General features: G+C 40.7%; 4 protein-coding genes across 4 annotated transcripts in view; 3 read left to right on the top strand and 1 right to left on the bottom strand.

The window, feature by feature from the left end:
• Positions 1-11,727, bottom strand: part of LOC140236124 (formin-binding protein 4-like) — a 50,803-nt gene extending 39,076 nt beyond the window's left edge. Inside the window, exon 1 of the mRNA XM_072316098.1 lies at positions 11,688-11,727. The gene's annotated coding sequence lies outside the window, so the exon portion shown is untranslated. The remainder of the gene's footprint in view (positions 1-11,687) is intronic.
• Positions 7,006-9,851, top strand: LOC140235629 (uncharacterized). Its single transcript, XM_072315637.1, has 2 exons — positions 7,006-8,724; positions 9,690-9,851. Exons 1-2 carry the CDS (start codon positions 7,006-7,008, stop codon positions 9,849-9,851), a joined length of 1,881 nt encoding a protein of 626 aa, XP_072171738.1.
• A 478-nt stretch (positions 11,728-12,205) lies between the features above and the next one.
• The window catches only part of LOC140236213 (chaperone Ric-8A-like), a 40,288-nt gene continuing 27,864 nt past the window's right edge, over positions 12,206-24,629 (top strand). Inside the window, exon 1 of the mRNA XM_072316179.1 lies at positions 12,206-12,313. The gene's annotated coding sequence lies outside the window, so the exon portion shown is untranslated. The remainder of the gene's footprint in view (positions 12,314-24,629) is intronic.
• LOC140235811 (uncharacterized) lies at positions 22,119-22,994 on the top strand. Its single transcript, XM_072315812.1, has one exon. The coding sequence runs from the start codon at positions 22,119-22,121 to the stop codon at positions 22,992-22,994; it is 876 nt and encodes a 291-aa protein (XP_072171913.1).

Raw genomic sequence — 24,629 nt, 5'->3', positions numbered from 1 at the left:
GCATGCAAACTGTAAATGCTCCCGTGCATGTTCAAGGTTGCTCTGAAAATCTCGCAGCTTGCGCGCTGTCAGCGCTGGATGCTGCAGGACAATTGCAGGCAAAGCGCCAAAAGTCTAGTGGACATTGGAATTCATGAAGAAAGTTAACCCGTAGTAATACCTACAAAGTGATCAGTTTGCTTTCAAATTTGAGTACCTACTCTATAAGTGTGGAATAGTAATTTGGAATATATGCACAAGATCAGGTTAGTTCCGATTTTATTTTTTCTCGATACTGATCTTCAGCTTCATGGGACTGATTAGTGCATGGAGAGGTGAGAGCCGCAGAAAAAAGCACCGAAAATATTTAGTCGGATCAAGCCGCTAGGTGCGGCAGCCCTGCACTGAGCGAACCCGCTGGCACCTGTGTTTTGATGGGTCGCTGTGCATTGGTTGATTAAAACTTGATAAGTGTAAAAAAGAGCAGATAGAATTTTTCTTCTTTTCATCATGGAGAGTGGACATGTGTGTGTAACAAAATATCACCATGTGAAGTTGCCACAATGACAGATGTGAGATGAATGAAGAGTGAACAAGGAGGCTCATAAGTTGCTCTCCCCGAGGGCCTCATGAGGTGGGCGGAAAGCCTCATGAGGCAGAGGGGTGCTCATGAGCGGGTTTTCCCGGACTGATATAGGGCTGTAAAGTGCACAATACCCGGCAATTGTGCACTTTACAGCCCTATATTATCAGTGCGAGATTTTACCCTAATTGAGCAGTGCGTGCGAATTAGAGTACCTATCAGGCACCGCGGATCTGCCAGCGTGTCTTCCAGCACTGTTCTGTGTGCATGTGTGTGAGATTTCGTGTTGGGATACAGTGTGTGTGTGAATGTGACGACATGTGTATGCGTGATGAAAGCACTTACGCCACGGTACGCCACGTGGTTGCTCTAACGCTCTTCCCTGCGCGGCACGGCGTGACCAAGCGCGAGCAGACCCTACAAACGGTGCTGTGCATGTGCATCGGCACACAATCAAACGGAATGCAACGAGTGGTAAACTTTTGTGATCCATGCTTCAATCAGCTTTTAAATGAATGAATTCTGTGTGATATCTTAAGCAGGGGATCACTTATTAACCTATTGCAGAGGACATGTTTACTCCCGACCTTGGCAAAATTATTCTCTGAAATAATGTTTAAAAAAACCCCAAAATTTAAATTTTTTATCCTGATTCATCAGTATGTTAATGTTTATTTTGTCTACTGACCACACGAGTGCGAAGTGTGTATACATATTGTAGCTACCGATTTACGGGCAGCCACTACATGGACACACACAAACACACAAGCCTCACCCGCATGGCTGGTTTGCGCGATTTGAAATGGGGTCAGATCGGGATGGATGAAGGAGGCATAAAAATATTCACGTAACTACTTACTGTTGTGGTGAGGTGGTGTAAGCTAGAATGTTCAAAAACCTGAAAAATGCAATCTATACTCCTATTGTATCGCAGACTACTACTGCCAATTTTTTTTCACACTTTGCACCATGATCATGGCAATTTTCTGCGATGCACCATTGTACTAGTAAAAAGGCCTAATGTTAGGCTATTTATGTAAAGCTCAAAAGTCCTGCAGCGGAGAGCAAAGGCACGCGAAATCGTGATTGCACGGTGTTTGATGTGTCAGCCATGCGCCACAGAACTCTAGTTTCTACACCCAGAGCAGAGTTCTGTGGACTGTGGTGTCAGCTTCGCAGAAGCGCAAGTGAGTGAGGCGGGCTTTTAGTGACTTTATCACTTGTCAAACGGCATGCCATACAGCAAGAGAAGCTCGCCAGTTGCTCAGTCAGTGCATGGTGGTTCATGGGATATCACAGTAAATATTATAAACCTCAGTGGCACTGCGACTATTAAATAGATAAATTTACCAGTATTTCTATATAGACATTCTAATGAGTCCTCAGCATGAAACAGTGCTCAGTATAACAGTGTTACAGTGTTATACAGAGGGAGGGGGACCAGGGAGGAGGGTTTTTGGCAATTGTGACTGCTATGACGATGAGAGGCACAGTTAAAATTATGGGCCCAAGGTGATGTGAAAACCATAACTATGCCCGAAGCGAAGCTGAGGGCATAGTTATGGTTTTATGGTTATGAAGCTGAAGAATCGACCAATGACGATGACTTCCCCATTCTCAGAGAAGAAGTAGAGGCTGCCATTAAATCCCTGAAGAATGGAAAGGCTGCAGGAGTTGACAACATCCCAGCAGAACTGATCAAGAATGGAGGTCGTAGACCTAGTACTCACAACAATCTGCAACAAAATCTGGCTGACTGGAGAATGGCCATCTAGCCGGACTCAATCACTCATCATCACTCTACCAAAGAAAGGTAACCTTCAACTGTGCAACAACTACAGAACAATCAGCCTCATCAGCCACGTCAGCAAAGTGATGTTGAAGGTCCTTCTCAACAGACTGAAACCACAGGCTGAAGAAATCACAGCCGAGGAACAAGCAGGATTCCGCAGCAAGAGAAGCACCACAGAACAGATTTTCAATCTACGAGTTCTGTGCGGGAAATACTCACAACACCAACAAGACATCTTCCATGTATTCATAGATTTTAAAAAGGCATTTGACAGAGTCTGGCACGATGCACTGTGTTTAGTCTGTGGGCTACCATGAAGAAATAAATGGTCAACATGGGAAAAAAGCTTGCTCTCACCAACACTCATCCTCACTTCAATATCTTCCTTGAGAGGATCATGACGGAAGCCCTTCTTGCTTGACCACCAGGGCACAGTCAGCATCGGAGGAAGAACAATCACAAACCTCCGATTTGCAGATGACATCGTGTGTAGCATGTATGATGATTTATAAAATGGGTTCAAGAATGTAGCCAATTGGAAGCGCTGAAATGAGTCACGTGTGCTTGTATTAATTTCTCACTAACATCCGGATCCACGGCCGACGTACGTCACAATGTTTGCGCTAGCAGTGCGCACTCAATCAGTTGTTACAAGTGCGTCGCGCGCTACTATGCGCGCTGTCAATCCTGTAAACAACTTCTAGTTCGGGCTGCCGGCCGGCCGGCCTTTCTTGTGTGCATAACAATGTGTGGCGTACGTACTCTTATACGTACAGTACTTATATGTGCGGGATTACCGAGTGCAACGTGTTTGGGACGAACATCTTTGGACATCTTGATCCACAAAGGTACGTGAAAAATGTTGTTAGTTTTCGACCCATTCTATAAAACAAATGATGCACAGGATTATTTCGTGGCGTTAGTGGAGACGCAGCTCACTCTCGGGTATTTACAATGTAGTGCAACATGTACTCGGCTTCGCCTCGTGCATGTTTCACAATTGTAAATACCCTCGAGTGCGCTACGCCTCCACTAACACACTCTATCCTGTGCATCATTTGTATAGTAGCAGTCCAGTAATGTCTGCATTCTGCAGTAGATACTGTTGATAGGTCTAAACGTTGTGGTATTAGGCCCTACATGAAACTGAAACTTGTGTAGCATGTAGCAGTCCAGTCACAGTGCATGTCTTATGTCTGCATTCTCAGTTCGGGAAACCCACTCACAAGGGGGGCCCCTCCTTATAAGTAACCCGTCCCCCTTCGTAAAGTAACCCCGTCCCCCTTATAAGTAACCCCCGGGCACCCCTTATAAGGAGTCTCCACGCTTTTTTGCAATGCAACGCGAAAATGAAAGGACTGCGGCAATTCGCTTGATTATGTCCATAAAGCTTCACAAGTTTCCTAGTTACTCACGAAATTTGAGCAAAATCGGTTTGAGGCATCATATCTAAAATCATGGATTTAAATGCGATGTCAAACGACCCATGCGAATGCTGAAATGCGAGCGATTACTGGCGTGAGTGTCGCCAGGCGCGGCGGCGCGGCAATGCTTGAGTGCAGACGTGGCGACTGAGTACGGAGGTCAGTCGCCACGTCTGCACTCAAACATTGCCGCGCCGCCGCGCCTGGCGACACTCACGCCAGTAATCGCTCGCATTTCACTTCAGCATTCGCATGGGTCGTTTGACATCACATTTAAATCCATGATTTTAGATATGGTGCCTCAAACCGATTTTGCTCAAATTTCGTGAGTAACTAGGAAACTTGTGAAGCTTTATGGACATAATCGAGCGAATTGCCGCAGTCCTTTCATTTTCGCGTTGCATTGCAAAAAAGCGTGGAGACTCCTTATAAGGGGTGCCCCGGGGGTTACTTATAATAGCGATGCCAGACTGACCGCTCTATGCGCGTGTCCTATTCAGACACTACACAGTGAATGCTTCTTCAAGTCCCTCAATTCAGAGTTAATATCTCAGTAACTAAGTGAAGGGGAATGTAATAACTCACATTTTTCGTCAAAAATATCCATATGCTTACTTTCCTTCGTGGTTATTTCGACGAATAAAGTTGATTTTACCCCAAAAAATATCGTTTTCTGTGTGGCTTATTTGCGTACCGTGTCGGGTTTTGTGCATCATCGCTGATCGCCGGCAGTGGAGCTGAAGACACGTCGTCCGGGTTATGTTGCAGGGGTCTCGTGAAATCGCGTGTGTCGCGAGATTTTGTATGTTTCCAGTGATGCAAGATGGCTTCTACGGAAGGTAAGATTATTCCCTTTCGATTTCTCGCCAAATTATATTTTTAGAACAGATTTTAATATAATTTCAATATCGTACAAAAAGGTGAAAAATTGATGATATTCTGGCCGCGTTTCAAAGGCATTTATCTCAAAAAGTAGGGGTAGTGACGAAAAAGTAACCGTCTAATTTGTGTTCACTGAACTCGTAGCTTTTCAATGCCATACAACTTGTGGCCAATTACCATTGCGGAAATCTGCGGGAGCGGGTATTTTGAGACCGTGTCATCATATTTGAAATTTTTTGCGTGGCCGCTGATGTTCTAGCGCCACCAACGGTGGGAAAAACATGAAGTAGTGTAGTCCCACCCATATAAATTGATGTGTTAGCTGTAGAGATGTTTCCATTTTTGGTCCGGTTTTGATACAAGTGTGTTGGTTGTTGACTTACTATATTTAATATATGATTAAAGCTTTTCTAAGCTAAAGAATGATGAGTGTCACAGTTAGTATTGAAGGCAGACAGTGTGATTGATCCAGGCACTGGCCAAAATTTCAACGTTAGAAGGCTTTTCTCTAACGTGAGATTAGTCTATACTTTTTAACTCATTCTCGCTGTCAGAGTTGACCAACACAGAGTCTTGACTTGAATATTATATATATATATATATATATATATATATAAATTGCAGTATCTTAACATTTGGAGTGAGAGAATGAGTATGTACTTTGATGGGTCAGAATGTCTGGTTAGGGGTGGAATGACCTTGCAGTTACCTTTTTGATGTTAAAAAAAAAAAAAAAAAAAACTCCCAAAAACAAAAACAAAATGACTGAGAAAAGAGCGGGGGAGGGGAGGACCACAAAGCAAAAACGAGATTTTTGAATAGGGTAAGCCTCTTGCCGGGTTTTTTTTCTTCATATTCTCCAATCTTTTTTTTTTTCTTTTTTTTTTAAGTGGGGAAGGGGGATAACTAAGCGGCAGGCCTACAGTACGGTACTTAAGTTTCATGAAAATTTGATTCTAAATTATCAAGCCTTGTGCAGGCAAAGATTTCTTTCCTTTCCAGGACCATGGCTTATCCATGTTTTTTTTTTTTTTATTTATTTTTTATTTTTTACTTTGCATGAATGGGAACTTGAAGATTGATTAAAAAAAAAAAAAAAAAGATAAGCTAGATAGTGCTTGTATTTGTTGAAGGGCTTAGTGAGTACCGGTATTATTGAAGCCATGTTTGGTAGATAATGGGAATATGTAGTGGATCATGCAAGGGGCAGTAAAAGGGTATATTACTCTTCAAATATGAATTTGATTTCTGTAATTTCAAAAATTTCCTTTCTCTATTTCGTTATTCTAAAAAAGCATTTCTTTTCAAAATGAAATAAACATTGCAATTCTATTATACATGTATTATAGAATTCATAACAGCTTCCATGTTTTTTTTTTTTTTTTTTCTTCTTTATGAATGAAAAATTCCAAGGTTCATCACAGGGTCCTAGCAGAATCCTTACAAACAAGGACATTTTTGAGTTATTGAAAAGTAGGTCAAATTCAGCTACTGCAAAGCAACTCAAGGAATTGTATACCAGTCCTGAAAATGAAGTATCCGTAAATAGCTTCATGAAGGCATTGCAAAGGTTAAAGCAAAAGCGTGAGCGACTCCAGAAAGACAGAACTCCAGATGGTGGCTTATCACAAACTTATAAAGAATTTCTTGAGCAAACATTTGAGTGCCCAGTTGCGACTCCAGCTTTAAGAAAGCCCCACACTTCAGGAATTTGCCAGCAGCATTCTTCATCAAAATGTGCCTTTGAACAGGTTACAAAGGAATTGAGTGAAGATTTGAAATTGAAGACAGAACATCTCGAAACTGTACAAACAAACCTAGATTATGTAACAGAGAAAAATAAAGATCTTCGCGTTTCCCTGAAAAGGTGTAGAGATAGGGAGAACTATCAAGCGAAAAAATGTAAGAAAATTGAATCGAAACTGAACCATGAGGAATGTGAACGCAAAAACGTTGAGTTGGAAGAAGAAGTATCACAACTGAAAGCAGAAGTTGTTTCACTGCAGCATGCCAACAAGGAATTGTCTGAAAAGCTGAAGAAAATGGAAAATCAACAAGTAGAAACATATGATCATGAAAACCGATGTTTTAACTCTGCATTAACAAAATGTGTATATGAACTGTTGAACAATCACGTTGGTGTAGCAAAAGTTTCCCCATGCATCAAAGCAGTAATTCAAAATCTAACTGACAAAGAGTGTGAAAGGTTGCCCTCAAAATCGACTGTAGAAAACATGAGCATCCAGAGGTTATGTGTATCCCAACAGCAAATTTCCTGTGAGCTTTCAGAAAAGAAAAACACAACTTTGTATACAGATGAAACTTCAAAATATGGTGAGAAAGTGATGGGGTATCATGCATCAGATGAGGATCAGCGCTACTATGTGCTAGGCTTGAGGGATATCACAACAAAGTCAGCGGCTGATACATTAAGTACATTCAAAGAACTACTTGCTGATTTGGATCAAGCTTGTGAGGACTCAAAAAGTGCCTCAGGGAAAAAAATCCTCATGAATATTAGAAATACAATGTCGGACCGTGCGTCAACGGAACTTAAGTGGCACGAGCTACTTAAAAACTACAGATCAGAAGTTCTGCCATTATTGATTGACAACTGGACAGCATTAAGTGACGAAGAGAGGGAGCCACTTGAACAACTTTCATCTTTCTTCTGTGGCCTGCATTCGTTAGTACAGTATGCTGAGGTTTCTGAAAAGGCAATCTCAGCTGTGGAAAAGGAGCTCTTTGATGGCAAGGGTTCTGGAGCAGCCAGTAAGGGACTCTCCTTCAAGTCTGAGGGCAATGGGGTTCTACGTCTGGTTAAAGGAGCAAGTAAAGCCTTTGCACGTGGAGGGAGTGACAAAGCAGGTGTTCATGGCCCTTTCAAAACATTCTGCAAACCTTTTCTGGAGGAAAGTAGGATGAAAACCCTTCCAATCATTCCATTCAGAGGTTCCAGGTTCAACATCTTGTTCTTCAACGCCGGATTTATCTATTTCTTGAGAGACCAAATGATCACTTTTCTACAGAAATTTGGTGCCACAAACAAGCTTCTGAAATGTGTTCAAGCGGACTTGGATGAACCTTTTTATCTGGCAGGATGCAGAGCTCTTGGTCTGGTGAGCAAGATAATCACATCACCCTTGTGGCGCTGTCTTGAGGACAAGGCCATTCATATCCTCGACCTCCCCAAGATCTATGACAACATCCAAGTTGCTCTTCACAGAGGAACCCAGAATCCCCATGAGTTCATGGATGGCACTATCAACCCATTCGATGTAAACTTCCAGGACGATGTCGTCTTCAGAGCACTGACAGAGCCTGCAGACTATGATGGACAAACAGAGACTGTCTTGCAGAATGTTCTCCCATCACTAGCAAAAGTGATGACCGCTCATTCTCAGCACCTCCTTGATACTGCCGAATGTGAACGTGAAACAAGCAAGAGTGTTGCCAAACACAACAAATTCAGTGAGAGGGTGTTCGCGTACATGGATCAACTGATGAAATGCCGGCCAAATTCCACAACTCTTGTTCATGAGGCAACAATCATGTTTTCACTAAACAAGACAGATGAGTGGCTTGGGGGAATGTCAGAAGAGCAAACAAGAAACATCATCTCTGAGGCGAGGAAGAAGGCAAGGACGGTTCACAAGAACTTCAAACGGAGAGCAGACCTCATACTGGAACAAAAACAGGAAGCCCTGCGGAAAAAAGAAAAAGAAGAAAAAGAAAGAGCAGACAGAAAATTACATGAGCTTGAAAAGTACACCAAAGACATTCATTTCCATGGGCTTTGGCAGAGCATTAGGGAAGTTGATGAGATGCTGACATCAATTCCACCCAGTTCTGGAAAAGTAAATGCTTTAAAAGCTCAACTAAGATTTAGACAGCACGTACTTAGACAGACACATCCAAATGGTGACATCTATGCCTTCAGTGCAAAGGGCTCTCCACATTCATGGGAACATCTTGCAGAAAATGTGAAGTCCCTAATTGCACACTCATTCTCCCTCCCTTCAACCTCAATGCCTGAGGATGCACCTCTTCTCGTTGGCAAAAGGGTGAGACTGGCATATAATTTCTGTGCTGTATTTCAAATGAACAATTGATTTCAAATACATGTATCACGGTGGTTGAAAAGTACTGTGCAATTACAAGTTTGTAAAAGTTACCTGCAGAAAAAAGAAATAGAAGAAAAGGAAAGAGCAGACAGAACATTACATGAGCTTGAAAAGTACACCAAAGACATTCACTTCCATGGGCTTTGGCAGAGCATTAGGGAAGTTGATAAGATGCTGACTAAAGAAACACAAGATGACATGCCGACTTGCTGACTAAAGAAACACAAGATGAAGAATATCAGTTATACATGTATATATTCTATGATATTATATGAACGTTTGTCATGAATGCACCATAACTGCTTTCTGTTCCTTCCATACCTTTAGACTCCAATCATTGTCAGTGAAATGTCTCATTTGTATAGTTTTGTTGCACTACAGAGGAATAAATAATTGAGAAATATGGATCTGCTTGCTGTTTTTCATATGTGCTTATCAAGGCTGCCGAGTTTTTGTTTTTATGATTTCAGGTATGTTTTCATATTATTTCCTCTTCACATATATTTTTCTATGCACTGCTGTATTCCTAGACTATCAAATTTAGTTGAGTACCACATATTATTTAGATTTACATTTATTCTTTTGTATATTAGTTTGTCTGTTTGTAAGTTGTATTATGATTCCATTTCTTCACCTGAAATGGTGATATATACATTATTACAAGCAGCAGTTTTCACTTCTCTATGAGTTCATGCATGGCCTACCATTTTGCCAAGTACTACAAAGCTTTTTTTTTTTTTTTGTACTTGTCAGTTTTGAAAAATGTATGTCTTTGAAATTATTTTGTACTTCACATTATTTTCATTTCTGCGGCCTTGATAAGGATTGATTTCAATTTTGAACTTGCAGAAACAGGGTGCATTATCGACTGCTCTTACCAGTCTCACTTCTCTATACCCAATCAGATACAGCATCGCTTTGAAGCTGATGAATTCAAGGGCCGAGTAGTATCCCAAGTCCCGGGATACCCGGAATGGTATAATGTGAAATATGACGGTGACGAGGCTATATATTCATATAAGCTGCTTGACGATTATGCGGAGGGGGACTTAAAAATAGTTTGCTAAGGTAAAAAAACAAAACACTCATTAAATGTTGGCTTATTCTGTTTATATTTTGTTATTTTCAAATAATTGTAGACTATCACTTTTTCATTTTTTTTCAGAGTTGATCAAGACATTTTCTGTCTTTCAACTTGTAGGCCTGTACCGAATCGATCCTGGTGCAAGTCTCAATGCCACAGCTGATCAGCAGCATCACTTCACTTTCTTGCTCTGCTACAGTCTTGCTGCTGTTACTACTACTCCTGTTTATACTAACTTACCATCACTATTGGAAGCCAGCTGTGAGAACAGGTTGATACACGTAAATGACAATCAGTAAGATTTTTCAACTCAAAACAGTGATATGTTATGGATTCTTTATGAAGACTAAAAGCATTCATTGTGTAGTGTTCGTCATCAGGACCCTCTGCTGTCACTGGGACGTCAGTTTAGCATTGCCACCTTTTTCACCTAGCCTGAGGCTGTGGGGGAAAAATATGAAAGGGTAATTCACACATTCATTACTGCATATAGCAGGTTCATTACATGTTTTACAATGTGTGTAAGTTTGCCGAGAATTTAGCTCTTAAAAACAGCAGTTTCCAAGTACACAAAAATTTGCAAGTTACATCGTGTACATGTATACTGTATACATTTATTCACGCCGATGTAATATCAATTATGCAAATTTGTTCAGATTTATTATCCTCGTTCGTGGTGTCTAGATATGCTTTTTGTAGGTCTAGTATGTTGGAATCTGACTTCTGACTATATTTGATTGATTCACTTTCCAACTTTACCAAACTTTTTCCACCATCCTTTATTCTGGGACAGACCGGTGGAAAATATGCGAATTTGCATCTCATTAAATTATGCGCCAATTTGCATATGGTTCCTCAGTGCTTTAAAAAATATGAAAAGGTAATAAAAAAATATTCACTATTGCATAAAGCAGGTTCATTACTTGCAATACATGTTTTACAATCTGTATAAGTTTGCCGAGAATTTAGCTCTTAAAAACAGCAATTTCCAAGTACACAAAAATTTGCAAGTTAATCATGTACTACCGTATACATGTCTTTTTATAATATTGCCAATGTAATTATGCAAATTTATTCAGATTTATTATCCAAGCTCTTGGTGTCCAGATATACTTTTTGTAGGCCCAGTATGTTTGAAACTGACTTCAGGCTGTATAATTGATTCACACAGTTAAAATAACAACTTTACCAACTTTTTCCATCAGCCTCTATTCTGGCCGGTGGAAAATATGCAAATTTGCATCTCATTAATTATGCGCTAATTTGCATATACGTCCTCAATACTAAAAAAAAGTAGTCTTATTGCGTGGAGGACTTCCTAAGCTTTAAAATGAGTGGTCACTTGATATACTTCTGAGCATTAATTACAAATCATCTGGCATCGCTACTTATAAGGGGGACGGGGTTACTTATAAGGGGGACGGGTTACTTATAAGGAGGGGCCCCCCTTGGCCCTTGTGAGTGGGTTTCCCGAACTGTTCTGCAGTAAATACGACCGGTGCCCTAGCCTATATATCATATGCCTAATACTAGTTTACATGTTAATGGTTTAGTGTTAGGCATATTGCCATAGACAACTAGAGCTAGTGTAGGTTGTGTAAACTTAATGCCAAACTTGTAATAGCTAGACTACATCTTCAGATCTTGTACGTTGTAGGTAGGTTCCTACAATGCATGTATGACACGACAGGATCCAGCAATAAACCCGAATAAAACAGACGTTTTAAATTCAAATACGATAGCTTATTGAAACTTACGTACAATTATACATAACACACAACCGGAAAACAGTTATCATCCGCTATCCATTGAAACTTACGTCGAGAAATATCCACATTTGTATAAGTTTCCTCTCCAATAAACGTTAAGTGAACGTTCGCGCAGAGCATGCAGAGTATGAACAAACTGCTAGTAGGCCAAAGATGATACAGTCAAAGATAATAGAGCGCCGCGCAGTACAACAGTAAGGCAGCGACGCTGTATCATTGATACAGCACCCTGTACAGCTGCGCGTTGCTCTATCATCTTTGGTATGCTACTTGTATGCATGCAATGCTGAGCGCAACTAGTCCTACACTGTACGTACCTAAGACAAATCGACACAACCTAGCGAGACCTCCTTCCGCGAGAAAAGCGTACCGATATTGTCATTGGTCGTTGTGTCGTGCTTTTTGGTACGTGAACGAATCAGCTGCTGTGTAAATTCCCGGTTTGTTTTCAGTGGAGCCTTACATAGCTAGCTCAGCTCAGCTCAGAGCCTATCGTATCCCGTAATCTACATGTAATTCCTATGCCGAATTGGCCGAATTGGTGATGCAGAATTAAGGCTCTTTTCTTAGCAGCAGCAAAAATCTAGACGTCTAGCAAACTCTTTGTTATCTTCATTGGAGCTGGGAGCCAGCGAGAGCACTCAAGACCGCAAGTGTAAATTTACCCTTTCGCAAGGTGCATGCAGTCTCACTCATCTTTCTTATCATGCTTATTTAGAATTTTAATAAAAACCATGAATGGTTCTGTTGCATGTTGTAGATTCTGTTATTGTACTGGTTATTTAAAGGTGTTACTGTAGAGATGTCACGATCACGTCTAACACTTAGTAACACTAGGTTAACTGTTCTGTTGTTTGCCTATTAAATGTTAGTTTGACCGAAATATCGGCGTTATTATCGGTCTTTAGTGTCTGTATCTGGTCGTCGGGATATAGACCTAGATCTATGATGTTCCGCGGAGACTGCGTCTGGCTTCGTGGAGAGCGACAACGACAAAATAAATAACGTTAAATAAATAAATAAATAAATAAATAAGAAATAAAAGACTCCTTCGGACAGACAGATCTTCTTGTTTAAAAATTTACTGTAGCCCAACAGAGGATCTAGATCCTAGTACAGTCAAACTCGGATACCTCGAATTCGTCGGGACTGAAGAAAATGGTTCTACGTACGCGAATTTCGAGGTACGCGTACGTCGAATTTTCTTCGACTTATCCGATGTTTATCGATGTTCGACGTTTATCGATGTTCAACATGGTGTCTGTTATCTAGTGCCTACTGATGTTTGCATGCTTGTCAATTTGAATTGAATCAACTTTTATATAAATGAATTGAGTGAAAATCGGAAATGAAATCAAAATTTCAGAAATAAAGATTTTGGTGGCCCGATCGCGCCACCAAAAAAAAAAAAAAAAAAAAAAATCGGATGTTTGCCTTTACTTTTGAAAATGAACAGCGGTAACAATCGGCTAAGTAAGATGCTAAAATAAATGTCAGGGGTTTGCGTTTAATTGTGGAAATGAATGACCTTAATATTCGACTCGGTATGATACTAAAATAAATGTCGGATGTTTGCTCATACTTTTGGAAATGAATAACGATAAGACTCAGCTCCGCATGGTGCTAAAACTAATGTTAGATATTTGATTTTGCGTTCGGAAATGAATAAGGATAACATTCGGCTCCGGAAGACGCTGAAATAAATGTCGAATTTTTGCTATGACGTTCGGAAATGAAAAACAATAACATTCAACTCCGTACGATGGTTAAATAAATGTCGGATGTTTCCTTATACTTTCGAAAGTAAATAGCAATAGCATTCGGCTCCGGAAGATGCTAAAATAGATGTCAGATGATCGTTTTTATGTTCGGAAGAAAATAGCAGTAATATTCTGCTCCATCATGTCCATATGATGCTAAAATAACTGTCTGATGTTTGCTTTTAAATTTCGAAATGAATAACAGTGACATTCAGCTGCGTTTAATGGTAAAATTAATGTTTGATGTTTGCTTTGACGTTCGGAAAAGAGTAACAATAATATTCAACTCCTGACAATGATGAAATAAATGCTGGATGTTTGCATTTACGTTCGAAAGTAAATTGCAATAACATTTAGCTCCGGAAGATGCTAAAATACATGTCGAATGATTGCTTTTACGTTTGGCATGTTTGGAAGTGAACAGCAGTAACATTCTGCCCCATACGATGATAAAAAAAATATTGGATATTTGCTATGGTACATTTCGAAATAAGTATCAGTAACATTCAGCTATACGTTTCATGGTCCAAAATGTCTGTACCGGCCGCACAGAAACGCTGTTAGTGGGAGGTTTGTTAGCGCTATCAAGTCACTAACAAATCAGCCACTAACAGCATGAGCACCATGACCGCACAGAAAGCGTTGTTAGAGCGCTGTTAGACACGTGCGCTGTTAAGGCGCTGTTAGTGAATTTAGCCTTAGAGTTAGGCAAAATCTACGCTGAGTCACAGTGGTAAACATGTTATCGCGCACTTGTAGGAAGAGTACGCGCACTTGTAACAAAGGTTCGCGCACTATTAAAGCAAGCGTTCGCGCACTCAGTATGAGACACCTCGACAAGTGGCAATCATCACTAAAAAATGTGTCGAGGAAAAAGTCGCCCTGAGCCAACGAGTGCAGAGAAAAGAACGGGGGAAAACGGGAGGAGGGGGAAAATACAGCAGTCGATGATCCTGATGTCCTCGATTCCTTGAATGATGATGAAAAAGAAATACTCTCAGTCATACCCCCAGAACAAATAATAGGTAGGACCCTTTTCCAAATGATGTTCCTATATCTACAGTGCTTCACAGAAGTTCCTATATAAGACTATAAAAAGGCGGACTAGGCCTAACTGATATTATCTTTTCGATTAAAAAAAAAAAATTACCAGCTAGAGATTGGTTGAAAGAGCTTAACGTGATTTTAGACATTTTTAACCATGTCAGAAAGTTGGCATGTGTTGACACTGCATGAAATGTTTATTTGTAAAATAACGTCATTTCTATGATGACATAGATTATTTGCAAACATTATGTCGCAATCAATTCTGAAATTGTGCGTAGTTTTGTACACTTCACTCCGAAATACAACACTTTTTAAACATATGACATAGCAAAGCAATTCGAACAACGCGCACTGCGCTGTACACTGTCACTCTGTGAAATGTAACACTTTCTAACCAAACAATTGCTAAGAAATGATCCGTATCGAAACCGAGAAACTAAATGTCATGAAAGAAACGTTGGAAGTCAAGCAATATCTACGTCTCCTGCAACCCGCAACAGATCAATTATTTGTAGTTCTCGGGTCAATTTCGGGCGAAGTAGGTTTACTTGGGAGACAACAACAGCGCATGCACTCAGCGCGCACGCAAGATCAAGAAGCACTAACATTGCCACTATCGGTGCCCCTGGCACTGTTAGTGAGTTGATAAAACAGCACCACTGCTGTTAGCTTCTGTGCGGCCTCACGCTGTTAGGCTAACAGCGCTGTTAGTGAATTTGACTACCAGCACGCTTCTGTGTGGCCAAATCGGCGCTATCAGTGCTGTTAGTGTGCTGTTACCGCTAACAACCTTTCTGTGCGGCCGCCCCTGATGTCTGCCTTGACGTTCAAAAATGAAAAACAGTAACATTCGGCTCCGTGCGATGATAAAATAATTGTCAGATGATTCATTTCACTTTCGGAAGTGGACAGCAGTAACATTCGGCTCCGTTCGATAATGAAATAAATGTCGGATGTTTGAAATGAATAACGGTAATATTCTGCTCCGTACGATGCAAAAATAAATAACAGATTGTTGCTTTAACATTTGGAAATGATTAATGGTATTAATCCGCTCAGTTAGATGCTAAAACAAAATAGCGGATGTTTGCTTTCACGTTTGGAAATGGATTAGGATAGTATTCAGCTCCGTAAGATTCTAAAATGAATGTCGGTTGTTTGCTTTTACATTTAAAAATGAATAATGGTAACTTTCGGCTTTTTACAATGCTAAAACAAATGTCGGATGCTAACAAATGTCAGCAAATGCTCCCATTTTCTCATTTCAAACGTAAGTTTTGACCTCAATATAATGGGCATCAACTTTTTAAATAATCTCTACGCCTATTTGTCAAATCTTTAAACACAGAGTAAGATGATTGAATTTTCTATTCATTTGTTTTGGACATGGGCATCTGTATCACTTCAATAATGCTTAATATTAATTTGTCTATGTTTAGTAGGACCAATTTAGTTTTTCTAATGTTTTTCCTGATTTTTTTTTTTTTGTTACCAGGTTTTACTCTCGACCACCAGAAAATAAAAATCAATGATATTGATGGCCCGATAAAACTTTTTTTTTTTTTTAATGTTTTATTGAAAAAAATTATACAGAATCACACTATTTACAACAATTAACTTGATTAGAATAGGCCCGATAAAACTTAGTGCGGAGCCCTTTGTATTCTATTCTTCATTGTGATCGGCCTATACTTCCAGATTTTCATAATCGCATTGCTGGAAAAAAAAAAGTTTCAGTGCTTGCGTTCTCGGGGAAGTAAACTTCGTGAAAGGCAAGAAAAAAAATAGTTTAAAAAAAGGCACTACGAGGGAGATTGATGTTTTGACAGTGGAGCGTATTAATGCCAAAGATATCATTGTCAACGTAAGCAGGTGCGCCCCGACAGTTGAGAAATCTACGCGCACGGTATGACTGTCTCGATCAAAAATCAAAACACAGTGGTTAAAGAAAAGCAAATGATGGGGCAGCGCGTAGTGCCATCGTAAAGCACTCCATTGGCACGGGTGCTATGTGCATACCATGTACGTGTGTTGGTAGGTGTTGGGGATTTTCCTTGTCAGCTGTGTATCGGGTATTTCTTCTTGGGCGCGCGATTGTTCTGGTCTCAGAATATTTACAATTGAGTGTGAAAACATTTGTGACATGTCTTCGCTGTCCACGCGCGCTTAATCGGAGATGCTGAGTGATGTTTGCAATTTCGATTCGAGCAACATGCTGGGAAAAACAATAAGTTAATTAAGATCTGGACATTAGATTTCCCTTCGAGATAACCGAACTTCGAGTTATCTTTTTCGAGCTACGCGAATTTTAATACACGGAAACTCCATCGGAACAATCGGGACTTTCATTTTGCCCCCGAGGTAAGTGACATTCGGCTTATCCGACGTCGAGGTATCCGAGTTTGACTGTAATTACTTTTCTAGAGCCTAACGTTAGACCGAGTTTCTAACAGTTAGTAGTATTTAGTAATAATAGTAAAATTTAAATATATAACAGTTAGATCTAGTTATAGATCTAACGTTAGTTAGATCTATACCAGAGACTCCAACTCTCCAGCTTTCGACAAGACTTGAGATCTCCCGCGGAAAGCCCATTTTTGCAAAATCTCCCATTCTCCTGCTTGAGATGCAATTTCTCCCACCCTGGCTCTGTGTCTCCCGCTTGAAATGATCTCTTTAACGTTAGTCTTTAGTGTCATTGTATGTCGAAAAATAAGCCTGAGATAGCACAAGAGAGCATGTGGAACCCTAGAGCTGGACACATAAAGTTGGAGTCTCCCGTTTGCTAGGGGTTTCAGGTGGGAGAATCTCCAGATCAGAAGGTGCTTGGGGTTGGAGTCTCTGCTATACTTGAGTGACTCGCACCTCATTATAGTTAAATTAATGTTTAAACTTTAGATTTTATGCATGTTTAGAATAGATACTTAAGTTCTAACGTTAGATCACACTAAAGATCAGTGACGATTGTAACGTCATTACATCACTGAAATTCTATGAAATCCCACTCACATAAAGGAAAAATGCTGAAGATTCCAATGGAACTAACAACATCGTTACAAGTTCAATGATCGATCTGGAAATTTGTACCAATCATCTTCAAACGTGAATGATGCAGAATAGTTGTGCGCCAAGGAAGGGGCCTGCACCTCACCACCCCGCGCTTTGAACATTAGACCGATGGTATCTGTCTCTTCACGGTGGGCTTCTTATCTGACCTTTTGGACATGTATGGTCAGCCCTCCATGGGCTGACCCAACCCCAGGGCACTCCTTGTACACAGTAATACCCGAACGCTTCTCGCGCTGGGCTGACCTAACTCAGTAACTGCAACCAGCCCGAACGCGAAGCATTGCTCCCACAGTAAACTGTGTGAAGGAGCTCCCCGGGGTTAGGGCTGACCATACATGTCCCAATGTCAGATAAGAGGAAGCCCATCATGAAGAGACATGGTATACAAACCATCGGTCTACCTGTGCTCCAGTATTACATTGTATATATAGAAACTAGCAGCATCTGTGGAAATTCACGAGTCTGAGGGCCTCATATTTTTTTAATCTATTCATATTTCTTTCGCCCCGTTTTATTAGTTAAAAAGAAAGAACTTCCCGTTTTTTCCTTTTTTTAAAAATACATGAGTCCTGAGTTCTTTGGGCCCCACAGACACACATTTTTCTCTTCATTCGAAAGCTTGAAAGTAGCTTACATTGTATGTCATGATTCATACTTCTTTTACCACATTTTCATTAAAAAATGATTTTCCCACCCAACGCAATCCCATCTACATGTAGCATGTACATGTAAGTGAGTTGTCGTCCGTTCCTATTTAATGTTGATACGCTTGTTTGATTGATCATTACACACACATATAAACACACACACACACACACACACATACACCTTTTCGGTTCATTAAAAAGATTTAAATTGGTTATATCATCATTTATATTTCTTTTCCCACGTTTTTATTTGAAAAACCCGTCTGTGCCCCTTCCAACCAATGACAATCTCATCTGAGGGTTATGACTTGTTCCTGAAATGCATTTGATGGATCATTCATCGTTTGTCCTCTCTCTCTCTCTTTCTTTCTGATGTTCTTTAATTCCCTCTAGAGAACATGTGTCAATATAGACAAAATCAGACTTTTCATTAAACCACCCGTTCATGCGACTCGGACTTTTGTTGTATTTTTTAACATCATTTTTATGCCTCAGCCACGAAGTGGTGCCGGAGGCATTATGTTTTCGGGTTGTCCGTCTGTCCGTCTGTCCTTCCGTTCGTCCGTCCGTCCATCTGTAATGAATTTTGTGGACAGCGTAACTAAAAAACCTTTTGAGGTATACTAATGAAACTTGGCATGTATGTGTATTAGGGGGTGAAGTTGTGCCTATCAACTTTTGGGTGCACATGCTCAAGGTCAAAGGTCAAAAGGTCAAGGTCAAATACATAAAATTTCACTATTTCCACCATATCTATGCAATGTCTGAAGATATTTTCTTGAAACTTATTGTATACATGTATTACCCAAGTAAGATTATCTGGTAAAAGTTTGGGGTCATGACTTCAAAGGTCAAAGGTCAAAAGGTCAAGTAAAAATATTCAAACTTCACTTTTTTCTCCGTACCTTGGAAATTGTTCAAGATATCTTCATGGAACATAGTATACATGTATATACATGTACTGACGGTCATTGATTATAGAGAATTAAGGGTTCATGGGGTCAAAGATCAAGGGCAACACTTCAAAATTTTACTATTTCCCTCATATTTATGCAATGCCAGCAGGATTTTTGTTTTGTTATTTTGTTATTTTGTTTTTTGTTTTTACACTTGGTGTATGCATACCGTATAACCTAACAGAGATTCTCTGGAAACTGTTTTTTTTTTGGCCTCAAAGGTCAAAAGGTCAAAGATAAAGGGAAAGTGCTGAACTATTTCCTCCATATCTCGAAAGTGGCTCAAATTATCTTGAAACTTACTACATATTTATGCATGTTCTACCTGACAGTGATTATCCTATGAATTTTAGGGTCAAAGGCCAGATGAAAATGGTAACAATGTACTTTTCAATACAGAAATTGCACTTTTTCTCCATACCTTGAAAATTACTCAATGCATAAACTTATGAATGGGTCAAAGTCAAGTTAAAGTCCTTAAATCCCCAAATACATGCTCTCCTTTTCATCCAATTAAACCTAGGTCAAGGAAGGTGAACATTCAACACATTTGTGACAAACTTGTCATTTTAATATTTTGCCAATTTTGTGAAAATTTAATGACACATTGTCCACGTGTACTATAGACCTATTAGGAGAATCATGCATTATGGCGGAGGCATACCAGTCGTCTTAGCGACATTTCTAGTTTTATACATTTCATATTTGTTTGTGTTCATCAAAAATTGTAGTGTTTGTGTGTGTGTGTGTTTATAGAATTGTCACTGGAAGTACGCTAACTATTCCACTGCTCAGTTGTACAGGATATAAATAGAGTGTGAGAGAGGGTGAGAGAGGGAGAGGAAGAGAGAGCTGGACAAATTTCCAGAGAATGTTTTCTGTCCTCTTTATCTGCCTTTTTTTCTGATAGCATTGTTTTTTTCCCGGCCCTTTCGAGAAAACGTGTCTGCATCAACGAAGAGAGGCCTTTCAGAAAATGACCTGACAATCTGATAGTTGCTGTTTTTTTTTTTTTTTTAACTTCAAATAATTTTTATTTATCTTTTTTTCTATTTCCTTATTTTACTAATTTTCGTGTTTTGTTTTGTATTGTCATTTTTTTCTGTTTTACCCCCCTTTATGTGGAGGAATAGGGCCGAGAGGCATTTGGATGTGCCTAAAAAAAAAAAAAAAGAAAAAAAAAAAGAGAACAAAAGTATGTTAAAGGGAGGAATAATTATTTTAGGGAAGGGAAGGAAAAAAAGTTAATTCGTCCATGACACATGTCCGACGTGTGATACATGGAGTCGTCTCACACCTCCCGTGTGTACGTTCGTATTCATACAATGTTACTGTATACACTATCCATCCGGAGCATGCAGGCGAATCACCAAGTAAAATCTTGCAAGTCTCGGATCATGCGTACACAGACAGCTGTACTGACCAACACCACGATTCTAGTGCTCATCACTACAACATCCGTATATATTTAGTGAATAATTCTGTGGATTTGTTTAAAATTTGATAAAATACCAACATTTAGATTCGCAGTTCATGTCCAGCAACTTTCTCACCGGCTGACTCAGAACAGTTGCAGGGCATTTCATGAAGGAACTTGTCGGATAAAATGTCCGACAAGTCAATTATATCCGACAAGTTCAGAGAAATCAGCCAATCAGACTAAAGAATTTCTCAAAACTTGTCAGATATAATTGACTTGTCAGATATTTTGTCCGACAAGTTCCTTCATGAAATGCCCCCCACTGCTCGTTCCACATACAGTACAAAATATTGTGTACACTAATGGAATCTTCTGTTCAGATTATGCAGCGGTGTGATCATTATTGCAATCCCTTTCATGAAAGGCAAACACATTAAAGCCATACCAATGCATAACAATGACATCTGATGTGAGAGTAAACTCAATGACTCACCTGAGATGCAGAGGATCAGTTGTACGAAATAAAATACGGCATTCATTGCTTCCTGTGTACCGAGAACTTATGATATGCAACGTAATTACAGGTCACTCTAAGCGATAATCTCTTTGCCCATACTCGGTGTATCCATGCATAGTGCGTATATTATACAGATATTGACTTACCAGAGGTGGAATATAACATTTGAGATCCTCGCGGGAAGTTATATTTTTGTCGAGGGTTATTATATTTTTCCCAAGCGCATAGCGCTGTGGGAAAATAAAGTATTCCGAGGCAAAAATATAACTTCCCAAGGGAAATGAAATGTTATATTCCTACCGAAGGAAAAAGTCAATAGATCTGTCATATTACAATGTATATGACCTACAGTACAAGAAATAAACTGCTGTGGATGACTTCTCATGATGAACGCGCATGACAACAGCGCGCTAACTAACAATTCACTTGAGTCATACGTAGATCTAACTACGATGGCTTTTGCGTATCGGTAATTTGTTCTTCCGTGGCCGGCCGTGCAGGAGCACGACAGCCGCAATATCATCATTCCTAGAACAGTTGCTTTTCAATCGTACGTAGGGCCTAGTTTCGTAGCGGTACCTTAGAGCTAGATTTTGTAATGACAGTTGTAAAAATTGTTGAAGACTAACGTTAGGGGGGTCTACAACTGCTGCTTTTGGTCTAAAGCAAGCTTGTTGAGATAACATTTGTGGTGATGTATGAGAATGTGAACTTTCTGACAATGTAGGGCCTAATCTCATCTGTCTTCGGTCACTGGTACAAGAGCTGCAGTGTAGACTACGGACCTGGCCCTGGATAAGGCCTGGTCCAGGTCCTGCATTAGTAGCATAGAACTACCATCATTAGGCCTATCTAAGAAACTTACTCAGTTGAGGCGCTGGTACATTGTAATGTACCGCTTGTTGTAAAAATGGGTCACTGTTAGATCTGCGACGCCTTGCAGCAAAGACAAAGGTGCTGGAAAGGCTCATTCTTGAAGTTCTGTTGGCAGATGATTGTGCTCTGATGGCACATTGAGAGAGCCACCTACAGTTGATCGTCAACAAGTTCTCTGAAGCGTCGAAGATGTTTGGCCGTACAATCAGTCTCAGAAAGACAGAAGTCCTCCTCCAGCCAGCACCGAACAGTGCACCCTGCCAGCCAAGCATTACTCTTAATGGCATACAGCTTAAGAATGTCAAAAGCTTCAAATACCTGGGCAGTACGCTCTCCAGTGACGGTACTCTTGACAATGAAATAGCAGCAAGAATACAGATGGCCAGCTTGGCACTTGGAAGACTACGCACGAAAGTCCTACAACACAAAAACGTTCGCCTTTCAACCAAACTCAAGGTGTACAACGCAGTTGTCCTGTCGTCCCTGCTCTTCGGCTGCGAAACATGGACCCTGTACCGCAGGCATACCAAAAAGCTGGAACAGTTCCACATGCGCTCTCTGTGGTCCATTATGCATATTCGATGGCAAGATCGCATCACAAACCAAGAGGTCTTGGACAGAGCCAGGACATCAAGCATTGAAGCCAAAATCCTCCAAGCTCAACTCCGATGGTTCGGTCATGTCATCCGCATGGAAGAGTCAAGAATCCCTCGTCAGCTCTTCTATAGTGAGCTGACACAGGGCAATCGCAATCAAGGCCGTCCCAAGAAACGTTATAAAGACAATCTCAAGGCCAACCTCAAATGGGCGCATTTACAACCCCGTGAATTTAAGACAGCTGCTGTAGACAGATATCGATGGCGAGCCTTAACAAAGAAGGCTGTAACTGCCTTTGAAGTTAACTGCCGCCAATGCCTTGCAGTTGCTCGGGAGAGACGGCATCAAGCTGCATCTACCTGTGTCCCACCGTCTGGCATTCCATGTCCCACCTGTAACTGCATGTGTGCCTCCAGTTTTGGACTATGTAGTCACATGCAAACACATCAACGAGGGCGCAACACCTAGTCTTCCTCGGACTTCGAGAGACAACCAAGCAGAAGACATTGTAATGTAATGGGAAATCCCTTGGCTTCCGGCCCTGTCACGACTGTCTAACATTAACTGGAGTAGTAGGCTCTATAGCTTCCAGCACATTATCCAGTTCTTTCTCTCTCAAGCGAAATGCAGCTACAAGTTTGTAGCTGCTCATCAAAGCTGCCAGCAGTTACAACAGTTTGACCAATGTTGAAATTTTGCAATTCTTGCTTGTACTGAGTATGTATTGTAGCGCGTATAGTGCTGCACTGTGCATGTGTGATGCTCATACAAAGAGGTATTTAGGTTCTATAGAACCTCTTTGTGCTCATACCGCTTGTGCGCTGTACTGTGGTGCATAAAACTGGTCACGATTGCATTCGTGTGTGCAAAGCGTCTCTGTGTACAGTTTGTATGTTCCATGCATCATAACAATTGATTTTTGATTACGTCACCCCTCCAGACATAACGCCATTTGTTTAACGTAGTCGCTGTCCTATTACATGGTTGTACGTAATTTATGTCGTGTCATGAAAATATAACGCTTCTCATCCTTGTGACCATGGTCACGTGACAGCATTTTGACCAATCACACATTGGTATCTAGAAAGGTCCTATAATATAATCCATTGTCTCCGCCACCGATCAGCGAGAGAGAAAAGCCGCAGAAAGCCCGCTGTGCTACTACAGAACTCCACGCATAATGCGTGATGGCCTAAATAGGCAAGCTCCAGTGTACTGTATACATGTACAATGTAAGGTACCGTGCATACGCTTTCTGCGAGCAGTAGGCTGGGCGATCACGAAAGATGATCCAAGAGTTTTCGCTGCACCCCGTTATCCCACTGAAGCAGGGGTCCAGCGCAATCGCTTCATGTTTTTGTTTTTAACTCACTTGAGCCAAAGGCTCAAGTGAGCTATTGCGATCGCCCTTCGTCCGGCGTCCGTCGTGCGTCGTGCGTAAACTTTTTACATTTTCATCTTCTTCTTGAAAACCCCAAGACCGATTTTCATCAAACTTGGCAGGTAGCATCCCTAGGGGGTTAGGAACTCAATTTGTTAAAATGGGCACCATGCCCCACCCAGGGGCCCGCCAGGGGGGCCCAAACCCCCCAAAATTAAGGAATCTGTAAAAATCTTCTTCTCTAGAACCAGAAGTGATAGAGCTAAGTTAATACTATGAGTTAGTACATTGATGACTGTAGTTTCAAGTTTGTTCATGGCAGAATCAGGGGTGCCCCCCTTGGGACCCAGGGGAGGGGGGTGGGGAGGGATCCTAATGGGGCCTAAATTGTACATTTTCATCTTCTTCTTGAGTTCAACCCCTTGACCCATTTTCACCAAACTTGGCAGGTAGTATCCCTAGGAAGTTAGGATCTCAATTTGTTAAAATGGGCACCATGCCCCACCCAGGGGGCCCTCTGGGGGGCCCAAACCCCCCAAAATGAAGGAATCTTTAAAAATCTTCTCTAGAATCAGAAGTTATAGAGCTAAGATAATACTATGAATGAGTACATTAATGACTGTAGTTTCAAGTTTGTTCATAGCAGATCCAGGGGTGCCCCTCTTGGGGCGCGGGGGAAGGTCCAAATGGGGGCCTGAATTGTACATTTTCATCTTCTTCCT

The sequence above is a fragment of the Diadema setosum genome, chromosome 12, assembly GCF_964275005.1.
Source record: "Diadema setosum chromosome 12, eeDiaSeto1, whole genome shotgun sequence".
Classification (NCBI taxonomy): Eukaryota; Metazoa; Echinodermata; class Echinoidea; order Diadematoida; family Diadematidae; genus Diadema; species Diadema setosum.
The sequence above is the reverse complement of the archived record's forward strand: the minus strand, read 5'-3'. Positions and strand labels throughout refer to the sequence as shown.

Excerpts from the sequence above, each read along its gene's own strand:
- LOC140235629 (XM_072315637.1), top strand. The coding sequence starts at position 7,006 with ATGGGGTATCATGCATCAGATGAGGATCAGCGCTACTATGTGCTAGGC. Across the intron at positions 8,725-9,689 it reads CTCTTCTCGTTGGCAAAAGG|ATACAGCATCGCTTTGAAGC; the intron begins GTGAGACTGGCA and ends ATACCCAATCAG.
- LOC140235811 (XM_072315812.1), top strand. The coding sequence starts at position 22,119 with ATGTTTGGCCGTACAATCAGTCTCAGAAAGACAGAAGTCCTCCTCCAG.